Raw genomic sequence first — 12,636 nt, forward strand, 5'->3', positions numbered from 1 at the left:
CTAATAGATAGAAAATGAATAGCAAATAGCGGCGCTAGGAGGGGCGAGGCAGAATGCAAAACACGCGGGCAGGCCCCATGTAGTCTATTTTTTGTTTTTTGGAGGGGGGGGGGTACTCAAACGACAGCTGCTAGGCGGCTTCATTCGGGTATCAGACCCAGAACCGAAAACGCTTCTAAACAAAGATCCTGAAGGCGACTGTAGTCGATGACACATATTTTGACGCAGAAGCTAATTGAGGATTGATTTCGCAGGCACGGTCTTTCTACCCTTGTAATCGATAATCCGAAGCCGTCGCAATGAAACGGGATAACGAGACGGCAGGCATCCCAACTCTTTCGCCCAATGGACGCCGTCGGTTCTCGCCGTCCGCCATGGTCGTCGGTACAAAAGGGGGCAAATCGTCCCCTTTGTCTCCATTAGCTTAATGGACTCGCCGATATCGTGGTTATGAATACCCGGACAATGAGAACATGTCCATTCCCCCAGGCGTCAATTGGCCATTATTTCTTTTTTTCACAACTTTATTGACTAAAAGTCCGAGCAGGCCATAAATGAGCTTTGATAGATGCGCAAAAAAAGTGTTCGGGAAGACGCCGAAGGCTAACAAAAAGACTCACGACACACAAAAAAATATATATGTCATAATAATAATAAGGAAAAAAAGAACATTGATAAATGAAGACAAATGCTAACAAAAATACAAAACACCCAAAAAGGTTATTTAAGCGCTATATACTAGCTAGCTACCTAACTATCAGCTATCTATTAGCTATCTATTAGCTGTCTAGCTGGCTCGCTAGCTATCCAGCTAGCTATCGTTGACCTATCTAGCTGTCTAGGTAAATATCTATTAGCGACTGTATCCTGTGACTGTAAAGTGACCTTGAAAGTTTCAAAAGGTGCTTATAAAGGAATTATTATTATTATCATTATTATTATTATTATTATTATTATTATTATTATTATTATTATTATTATTATATCTATTAGCTAGCTTTCTATCTATTTGAGTTAGTTCCGGGTTGAGTGAACGCTGGCGCGTGTGGCTGCCGCTACTCACGGGTTGTCGATTTAACTGAGCACACCTGAACGCACCACTCGACTACCCATCCAGTTTCCTTATACATCACTTCCTGGTGTTGCGTCTCATTGGGACCAATGCATTATCCTTGTGTAATAATAATAATAATAATAATAATAATAATAATAATAATAATAATACATGTAATTTTCAAGTGCCTTTCAAAGGTCTCAAGGACACTTTACAGTCACAAACAAGCATTCCATTGTGAGCAGGCGTGTTTGTATTGTTCAATAATGGTAAATGTTTTGACCTAATTGGTTTAAATAACATGTTTCTGGAATGGATTATGGTTAAAAAAAAACAGGTTTGACTGTATATTATCAATCAAGCTTTAAAAACTGGACCGGATCAAGATTCCAGACTTGAATCGGTCCCCTCCTTACCCCCCTAAAAAAGGCCTTGAAGCAAATATTGTCTTTGCTCGCCAGGCTCCCTGCAAACCGGCAAGTCGGTAGCTTAGCTGGCTAGCGCTCGACCTCGTCTAACTTATTTATAGCAGCTCGCTTTTCCTCGGAGGGAAGACGCAATTGAAACCAAATGTGTGGCCGGGAGCCACCCCGTCAACCCCCCAACCCCCCTTAAGCTCCGCCTCCCTCCCCCTTAACCGCTTCTCTACATGGGTGGAAAATGTGAGCTGCCCAGTTCATTTCCTCACAAACTGCAGTCATGATTTTTTTGGTCGTCCAACACATTATTATTATTTGAATTTTTTTTAGAAGGAAGTTAGAAGCAAAGTCAATATTTTGATTCATATTCATTCACCCCCCCCCCCCCCCCCACAAAAAAAGCTAGTTAGTCATCATGAGGTCTGGGGATGGACTATCACTTGAGCTATCTGGCTATCTAGCTTTCTAGCTGGTTATCTGGCTGGCTAGGTGGCCAGCTAGGGGGTTAGCTGGCTAGCTGGATGGTGGATGGCTAGTATATGGCACATGGCTAGCTAGCTATCGGGGCTGGCTACCCAGCTAGCTAGCTGGCTGCCTACGTAGCTGGCTATTTGCTATATGTTGGCTATCTAGCTAGCTGGCTTGATATCGATTGGTTGTCTACTGTCTAGCTAGTTAGCTAACTTTCTATCTGTTTGAGTTATTCCGGGTTGAGTGAACGCTGGCGCATGTGGCTGCCGCTGCTCACCCACAAAAAAAATGTATCCTATGACTGTAAAGTGACCTTGAGAGTTTAGCGAGAGAAAGCGCTTATGAATGAAATGTATTATTATTATTATTATTATTATTATTATTATTATTATTATTATTATATACATGACAGATCATGCTAATAAATGTCAGAGCTAAGGAAGAGAGCCAAAACTAGCAACATTCGACTCAGCAGGATTCCAAATTGATCTTAGTTTCACTTCCTGGTGCTTTCTACTATCTTTGTGACTGCTTTATTTCCTGTATATTATATCTATCCATGCTAAGCGCTTTGTTACAGCATCAGCTGAAGCGCTATACCAATCAATATGTATTGTATTGTATTGTATTGTATTGTATTGTCAAAATGAAACTCAAAGAAAATCGGGATTAAAAGCGATGACAATCACAAATTAAGAAATGAGCAAAAATAAACAACTTGGACTCTAAAAGGCGCTAACAAAAAAAAAAGCAGATTAGCTAACAAGCTAATCAGATTTTTTTCAAGATAGCCAAATTCAATTGGGTGTTTCAAAGATTTCCGATGTTGACTAACGCTAACAAGCTACATTCAATTAGGTTTGTATTTTTTTTACCCCAGTAGAACCAACAGGAAGCCATCTTGGCTAATCGCAACGTCACAGCTAGCAAAGAGTTAACCGGAATGCAGCTGGGCCCCTCTCCACGCCCACTGGAAATTTCCCAAGTGAAGACAAACTTACCATGATGTCCTCTTGACGATTTCGTCCCCTTTATTCCAACGTCCTGGCAAGAATTTGACCGCTGCTGTTCAAAAAAAGGTCGCTAGCAAAGTGACCCTAGCGGCACTTCTTTTCACTTCCTGTTCAGTTTTTTTTTTTTAAATCACGACACGATTTTCCCCGACACAAACTGTCGGACTTTTTTTTTCCGCTGTTGCTGTGCTGAGTGGAGTTGTTTCAGTCTGGCCTCTGACTTGTGTGCCTGATTTAGAAGCCACATGTGCTGAGAAGTTTAAAGGGGCAGTGCTTACTTGTCATATGTCGTCACGGCAACCCAGTCCAAACCACGCCCCCTATTTTATTATTATTATTATTATTTTTTTTTTCTCCCCACCGGCTGGTTTTTCACATTTGTATGACGGATAATCAGAGTCCAGTTATGAAATTATATGAAAAGTATGGCGATGTCATTACCGCTCAAAAATGACATTTTAATAATAATAATAATAATAATAATAATGATAATAATAATAATAATAATAATAATAATAATAATAATAATAATAATAATAATAATAATAATACATTTTATTTCTAAGCGCCTTTCCAAAACTTTCAAGGTCACTTTACAATCACAGGATACGTTTTTCTGTGGGTGAGCAGCGGCAGCCACACTCGCTTGACTCGTCGCGTCGTCCCGAAACGAAAATGTCCGTTTTTCTGTTGCGTTGCCGTTTTGATGCCAATCTGATCACACCTTATCAATATGAGGGCTTTGCAGTTAACCTTTTTTTTTTTTTACATTTTTAAAGAAAGCACAGAAATTAAAATGGTGATTAGAACAAGCCAGGAAAAATCCAGGATAGCACACTCAGAGATCCTGTATTGATTGATTAATTGATTGATAGATTTGCTTATTTGTTTATTTGTGTATTACTTTGTGTATTTGTTTGTGTTTATTTCTGTATTATTTTATTTATTTATTTATTTATTTTATTTTTTTATTTGTGTATTTGTTTGTGTATTTATTTCTGTACTATTTATTTATTTGTGTATTTGTTTATGTATTTATTTCTGTACTAGTTTGTGTATTTATTTATTAATATATTTCTTTGTGTATTTGTTCCTGTATTTATTTCTGTACTATTTATTTATGTATTTATTTATTTATTTGGTTGTGTATTAATTTGCTTAATTATTTGTTTGTTTATGTATTTGTTTATTTATTTGTGTGTTTCTTTGTGTATTTGTTTATGTATTTATTTCTGTACTCTTTTATGTATTTCTTTGTGTATTTCTTTGTGTATTTGTTTCTGTATTTATTTCTGTACTATTTATTTATTTATTTATTTATTTATTTATTTATTTATTTGTTCATTTATTTATTTGTGTATTTCTTTGTGTATTTGTTTCTGTATTTATTTCTGTACTATTTATTTATTTATTTATTTGTTCATTTATTTATTTGTGTATTTGTTTATATGTTTATTTCTGTACTATTTATTTATTTATTTATTTATTTATTTATTTATTTATTTATTTATCCATGTATCTATTTAGCTATTTATTTATGTATGTATTTATTTATTGTTTATTTATGTATGTATCTATTTATGTATCTATTTATTTATTTATTTATCCATGTATCTATTTAGCTATTTATTCATGTATGTATTTATTTATTGTTTATTTATTTATGTATTTATTTATTCATGTATCTATTTATTTATTTATTTATTTATTTATTTATCCATGTATCTATTTAGCTATTTATTTATGTATGTATTTATTTATTGTTTATTTATTTATGTATTTATTTATTCATGTATCTATTTATTTATTTATCCATGTATCTATTTAGCTATTTATTTATGTATGTATTTATTTATTGTTTATTTATTTATGTATTTATTTATTCATGTAGCTATTTATTTATTTATTGATTATTTATTTATGTATTTGTTAATTTATTGTTTATTTATTTATGTATTCGTTTATTTATTTCTGTATTGGTTGATGTATTTGTTTCTTCACATAGCGCAAAAGATTGACTTTGCGTCGTTTTAATTTCACAAAAACGGTTGGATAACTATTTAGAAAGCAGTCATTAAAAAGATAGAGATATCCATTTTCCACCATTTTGGCTCGGTCATTTCGGTCGATGTTTACATTGCATTGATTTGCAACATAAGCCGTGATGAAAATGCGAGTCGCAGTGTGGCTTGTTTAGTGCTGGGGAAGACAAAAGACACACACACACACAAAAAAAAAAAGAAAACTAAAAAAAAAAAAAAAAAACAACCGCACAATAGCAATCATTGTTCAGTCGCCGAAGGGCATCGGCGAAGGCCTGAATGGTAAGTGGGCAGCAGAGCAAGGCAATGTGCTCGCTGTTCCCTGGACTGCATGTCAAGCGTGAGCGAGCATATTAGCTACACGAGCTAATCACATCTGTTACACAAGCCGAGGGGCGTAGCGCCGACGCAATGTTACTTTTCATTGTTTTCTTCCCGTCCTTTCCAAAAAGGCTTTCAGTTTCAGTTCAGTACACGCGTCAGTCTCACCGTTGGGAGGCTCTGAATTGATTTTTGCGGCATTTTGTCGCGATGCTAACGTTTTGTTTTCTTTGTCCGCGTTGTCGCAGTAGCCTTCAACTTGATAAAAATGGGAGTCTTTTGTACACCGATGATATTTTTCTTTTTGTTCGGCAAGGAGTCAATGACGCCGATGTTTTTCTATCGTGGGTCAGGGGCAAATAGTTTGAATAGCTCACATTTTATGTCGTTTATATTATTGATATATTTTATTTTTTGAGACACTTGAGATATGATCTTGATTCTTCCACTGCTTCCGATGATGTACATGACACAGTTGCATGCCGCGATATAGTGTGTGCGTCTGCGTATTTATGTATTTATGTATGTATGTAAATAAGCATGTATGCATGTAAGCATGTATATATGTATTTATTTATTTACCTATATATTTATTTGTTTATTTTTTATGTCTTTGTACATCTATCTATATATTTATATATTTACCTATTTATTTATTTGCCTATTTATTTATTTACCTATTGATCTATTTATTTATTTGTATATTTATTTATTTACCTATTTATTTACTTACCTACTTAACGATTTATTTATTTATTTATTTATTTATGAAATTAATTATTTGTTTATCTAGCTATCTATATATTTACTGATTTACTAATTTACTCATTTACTCTATTTACTTTATTTGTTTATTTTTTATGTCTTTATACATCTATCTATATATTTACTTATATATTTACCTATTTATGTATTTGCCTATTTATTTATTTATTTACCTATTGATCTATTTATTTATTTGTATATTTATTTATTGATTTACCAATTTATTTATTTACCTATTTGCCTATTTATTTATTTATTTAGGTATTTATTTATTTATTCATGAAATTAATTATGTGTTTATCTAGCTATCTATATATTTACTCATTTTATGTATTTACATATTTACTCATTTACTCGTTTACTCTTTTCCTCTTTTACTCGTCTATTTATTTATTTATTTTAATTAATTAATTTATTTATTCATTCAGATATTAATTTATTTACAAAATTGTATTTAGTTATTTATTTCTTTCTTTCTCTATTTATTTATTTATGTATTTATTTATCTATTTACAAAATTGTATTTAGTTCTTTCTTTCTTTCTATATTCATTTATTTGTTTGTTTGTATTCATTCATTCGTTTATTTATTTATTTATCCATCTATCTATTTCTCTATTTATTTCTCTATTTATTTATTTATTTATTAAATTATTTGTTTATCCATCTATCTATTTATATATATCTAGTAATTTACGTATTCATTTATTTACTTATTTTATTTTTTCATTCAGATATTTATTTATTTAAAAAAGTGTATTCATTCATTTATTTATTTATTTATATTTATTAAATTATTTGTTTATCCATCTATCTATTTATATATTTAGTAATTTACGTATTCATTTATTTACTTGTTTTATTTTTTCATTCAGATATTTATTTATTTACAAAAGTGTATTTATTTATTTATTCATTCATTCATTTATTTATTTATTTATTTATTTATTTATTTATTTATTTATTTATGCATCTATCAATTTATTTACTTATTTTTCTGGTGGTGGTGAAGCTTTCTATAATTGCAACGTGATGGTGGTCTTATGGTGGATTAATTTGCTCAAGGTCTAACCCCCCCTCCCCCCCCCCCCCCCCCCTTTTCCGGAAGGCTCAGGTAGCAAAATCAATCGCCGCCGATATCAAAAAGAAGGGTGCTAATTAGTCCCAGATCGATTGCGTTTTCTTGCCATTACCCACCCCCCCCTCCCCCACAGCCCCCCACCCGGCACCTCCGCGGAGATCACATCATCGCCGACTGCACTCCGCTGTACTACGGACTAACTCTCATTTTGCTTCGCCATCACTCATCTGTCTGCGCTTTGGCGTCCCTGAGGGCGAGCGTTCCGAATACGCCGCTGTACAGATACACGACAAAAGTGCTGCCACCACACACAGGTGGTTTATTTAAAAAAAAAAATCCATATTTTCCATTTGGCTGAAAATCACAAGTCTCCCCGATTCCCCATTCCATATCTTTCATCATTAGGAGCCACAATTATTCCTTGAAGTGATGGAACAATCACGCCGCGGCGCTACGCTAACGAGCAAAGTGCATCCGGTCACAATGCTAAAGAATAACGCGCTGATTTTCATGCTCGCAGAATAGCCATATTTTTTATTTTTTAATCTTGTCTACTGTGTCACAAGCGCCTGATTTAGAGGCACCATCCGCTGTCTTTTCCGGAGGATTTAGTTGAGATGCGGACAAAATCGAATTGAACATAAAATTGTCAAGATATAAGACATAAAAAAAAAGAAAAAAAATGTTAAACGACTAGTTTATAGACTGCACTGTTGTGTCAAATATCCACAAGACCGTGAATTGCCAACCGGAATTTTGCATGAGATGATTGGATATTAAATCACAATGTTTCGAATTTAGTTGCACCAAAATGTGGTTTTATTTTGATTTTTAAATGTTTAAATGTGGAAATGTAGACATTTTGAAAAATTGAAAATGTAAAATTTTGAAAGTTATACATTTTACTTTTTTTTATTTTGATATTTTGACATTTTGACATTTTGAAATGAAAAATGGTAAAACAGTAAAATGTTAACAATTTTGACATTTTGAAATTAAAAATAGTAAAACAGTGACATTAAAAAAATTAAAATGTAAACATTTAGAAATGTAGAGATGTAGAAAAGTTCAAATTTTCTAACTCTTCTAATTTTCTAATTTTCTAATGTTCAAATTTTCAAATTTTCTAGTTTTCGAATTTAATAATTTAATAATTTAATAATTTAATAATTTAATAATTTAATAATTTAATAATTTAATAATTTAATAATTTTCTAATTTCCTAATTTTCTAATTTCCTAATTTTCTAATTTTCTACGTTTCAAATTTTCAAATGTTCAAATTTTCTAGTTTTAGAATTTTCGAATTTTTTAATTTTCTAATTTTTGAATTTTCCAATTTTGTAATTTTGTAATTTTGTAATTTTGTAATTTAATAATTTAGTGATTTAGTAATTTTCTAATGTTCTAATTTTCTAATTTTGAACTTTTGAAAGTATGAAAATTGTAATTTTTTTATTTAAAATAAAATAAAAAATGTTAAAACGAGAACATAAAAAAATCACATTTCAAGATGTATGTTTTTTAAGTAAATTTCAAAACCTTCCAGATACTGGTCACCACTCCTTCCAACTTGTTTCCTCCAGTAGACATTTAGCGAACTTCACACGCGTTAATGCGCCAATGTCATTTAAACCTAAACCTTTACTTCATTAAATCCATTTTTTTTTACATTTTCTTCCCCGATTACAGCCGTGCAGTCCTAGCGCTATTCTCTCAGGACCCACAATGCAATCTGTTCCGAAGCACTACAACGCCACCGTTGTTCCGCCGGGGGAGTTAAGCTAGCAAGATGGATGATGAATAACAGTCGCCAAAAGTGAAATGAAGCAGAGCCAGAGTGCTGACATTAAACTACTGCCGGAAAATTAGATTTACATGCGAGCTAGCGACCCGCATCGCTACCGATAAAGTCCCGACAGATTATTGCAAAAAAAATAAAAAATACATATACATTTTTATGTATATGTATTTTTTATTTTTTTACCCTTAACTCATTCACTCCAGTGCCAGGGTTTTTGTCATTGTCACTCAAATTCCAGAAAAAAAGAGTTAATTCCTAAATTGGCTCTGGAGTTATCTTGGCTTGAAATGGGGGCATCTGTACAAAATACAATACAATACATATACAGGATAAGTTTTTCTGTGGGTGAGCGGTGGCAGCCACACGCGCCAGCGGTCACTCAACCCAGAACCCAGAAAAAGATAGAAAACTAGCTAGCTAGCCAGTCGATAGCCAACAGATACCTCGCTAGATAGCCAACCAGTTAGATAGTGAATAGATAGCTAGCCAGATAGCTAGCTAGCTAGCTAATAGAGTACATATAAATGGCATAGAAAAATGACAGATTTGAAATTGTTTGCCCATATGTTAGCATGAGCAATGTGCTAGCAAACACTTTGCCTTTTGTCCACATTAGTGCTTAGTTACAGCTTCAGTCACGCTAGTTAGCGATGCTAATAGGATATTTCTAAGCGAATGCAACAACGGCGCGTGGACGCAAGCTAACACTCGGACCTTCCTGCGTTAGCGCTAGTTCCTTTAGCGGCTACATCCTTTTGAGTCGTTACGCTACCCCCCCCCCCTTTTGAAGTTGTTTCCGCCATTGATCCGCGACGAGCGAGCGAGGTGAGGAGGAAGCCACGCGTGCAACAAGGTTAAGCTAGCTTGTACGGACGCGTCCCGGGAAAGCGCGTGTCATAAAGATGTTGTCTTAAGAGGCCCATGAATTTATTTATGAGTAAGCAAAGAGACGCTGAGCGCCAAAGACGGAGAGACAAGACGACATTTACGGCGCGAACCAGCGGTGAAAAGAACGCTCGGGTGCGTTTGTTTGGCTTTTTCGCTATTGCTAATTTAAAGTGATTTTTCTTTTGTTTTGTTTTTACTTTTGAAACAGCTGAAAGTTCAACGTCGTTAAGTCGTAGCCGAGGGATGCCGCAGACTGGCGTGGGCGTGGCGTTTATGGCCAATGGAACTACATCGGGGTGAGTTGAGGAAGCCGGTTTTGACAAAAGTAGAGTTTTGTTGACACCTAATAATAATAGAAATAATACATTTCATTTATAAGCACCTTTCAAAACTCTCAAGAACACTTCACAGTCACAGGAGATTTTTTTGCGGGTGAGCAGCGGCAGCCACACGCGCCAGCGTTCACTCAACCCGGAAGTAACGTAATAAATAATAATACATAAATAGAGACAAAATATAAAAATAATACAAAATAATAATAATAATAAATATATAGTAAAAATAGTGAAGATAATAAAATCTTACATAAAATAGACAATAATATGTAAATATAGTAAAAATATAGAAAATATAATAAAAAATTGAAAATATAAAAATAATAAAATAAAATAAATAATCACAAAATAATATATATGTATACAATCGAGTCAAAGCTTTTGTTTTGTTGTGTTTCAGGTACAGAAGAATTAGAAAGAGACGCTCTACTTTCATCAGAAAAAAAGAGTTAATTCCTAAATTACATGGGTCTGGAGTTATGTGAGGTTGAAATTGGGGCTGGGTGTACAAAATACAATCGAATACGGCGTCTATTTCACGCAGATTGACATACAGGAAGACCCTCAACGTATAGACGACCCCTGGTTCAGGGTTAGCCGTCGCTAATGATGACGACGTAGCCTGCAGAGGATCGCTAATGAGCAAACGCCTTAGAAATAATGCAGATTTCCAGAAGTATTCATTAGCGCTACATGCTACATAATGTATTAGGTTTGGAAGGGTTTCCGGGAGGACATTTTGATTCTTCTCCCAGTGCACAAAATAATGACTCATAAAAATATTGTTTTTATTTGTGGGAGGGTGGGAGATGGTGTGCAAGAACATATTAATAATAATAATAATAATAATAATAATAATAATAATAATAATAATAATAATACATTTCGATTTTAAGCGCCTTTCAAAACTCTCAAGGTCAGTTTACAGTCACAGGATACGTTTTGCTGTGGGTGAGCAGCGGCAGCCACACGCAGCAGCATTCACTCAACCCGAAAGTAACTCAAATAGATAGAAAGCTAGCTTGCTAATAGAGAATAAATAATAATAATAATAATAATAATAATAATAATAATAATAATAATAAATTTCATTTTTAAGCGCCTTTCAAAACTCTCAAGGCAAGCTCGCTAATAGATAATAATAATAATAAATTTAATTTATAAGCGCCTTTGAAAACTCTCAAGGCTAACTCACTAATTGTCACGGTTTTGCGAGGTGGTGATGGCGGGTTCGGATCCCAAAAAGCAGGCAGGAGGGAGCAGGAGGTTGTTTGACAAATTGTATTAAAATAAAGTCAGCAGGAACAAAATGTAAAACATCAAAATGATCTGAATGGAAAAAATACAAAGTAGCAACAGAAAACCAAGTGTAAAAGTCCGCCAAGGTTAAACAAACACGTACACAATGCATGCTGCAACCAAGCAGCAAACAAACAATGAATCGGCACCGGATGATCGTGCCAGGTGTCTTTTTAAGTGTCATTGATTGTAACGACCAGCACCTGCGAGGCTGCCGGCAGGGCTGACGTCGCTACCCGCTGGTCGCCAATTTGATCGGGACGACCAGCACCTGTGCAGGTGCAGGCGGGGCCGACAGCGCCCCCCGTTGGTCGCCAACCAGATCATGACAGTACCCCCCCTTCAAGGGGCTGCTTCCAGAAGTCCCAACAGTCTCCCAAAAGGTCCACTCGCCAGGGAACGGTCGGTGGAGAGGGCAACCGCGGCCTCTCCAGCATACGACGGGCGGCGGCCTGATGGGAACGGGACTCGGCCTGGGGTGGACGAAGACGCGGCACGGATCGTCGTGGGCGTGAGTGCGATCCCTCTCGCACGTTCACGCGACGGCGCATGGCTCTGCGTGGACGTCGAACTGCCAGGCGCAGAATGGCACCCCGTACGGCCGTATGGGACCAGGTCTCGGCCGGACGCCGACGTGGGCGTGAACTGCCCGGCTCCGGGGGAACGAGACGGGTCCAGAGCCGCTCCGGGATCCAGCGGTGAGTGGGGTCTCGGACTGACATTGACGCGGACGTTGCACGGCTCGTCGTGGATGAGACTCAATCCGTCATGCACGACGACAGCGTGGCTGGACGTGGGCGTGCAATGCCAGTCACCCAGGGTCACCCTGGACGGCCACCTGGAAGGAGGTCTCGGCCGGACGTTTACGTGGACGTTGCGGCTCGTCGAGTGACGCAATTCAAACTCGACGAGGCTTGCGCTAACGTGGACGTAGCATTGCCAGGCACAGGGTGGAAATGAGACGGGTCCGATGTACCTGCGGGATCCGATGGTTGGCCGATTCATTCTGTCACGGTTTTGCGAGGTGGTGATGGCGGGTTCGGATCCCAAAAAGCAGGCAGGAGGGAGCAGGAGGTTGTTTGACAAATTGTATTAAAATAAAGTCAGCAGGAACAAAATGTAAAACATCAAAATGATCTGAATGGA

At 35.9% G+C, this 12,636-nt stretch overlaps 1 protein-coding gene across 3 annotated transcripts in view; it reads right to left on the reverse strand.

The window, feature by feature from the left end:
• Nucleotides 1-12,636, reverse strand: part of sgcd (sarcoglycan, delta (dystrophin-associated glycoprotein)) — a 132,790-nt gene that overhangs the window by 43,159 nt on the left and 76,995 nt on the right. Inside the window, exon 1 of one of the 3 annotated variants that reach the window (XM_089017486.1) lies at nt 2,946-3,183. The exons of the other annotated variants lie outside the window; for them this stretch is intronic. Within the exon in view, the coding sequence (XP_088873612.1) occupies nt 2,946-2,948 (3 nt within the window). The 5' untranslated portion in view covers nt 2,949-3,183. Of the gene's footprint in view, nt 1-2,945; nt 3,184-12,636 lie in introns of those variants that run through there. 3 annotated transcript variants of the gene reach the window in all.

This window comes from Hippocampus bargibanti, linkage group LG16 (genome assembly GCF_051943395.1).
Source record: "Hippocampus bargibanti isolate YZ-2025 linkage group LG16, ASM5194339v1, whole genome shotgun sequence".
Classification (NCBI taxonomy): domain Eukaryota; kingdom Metazoa; phylum Chordata; class Actinopteri; order Syngnathiformes; family Syngnathidae; genus Hippocampus; species Hippocampus bargibanti.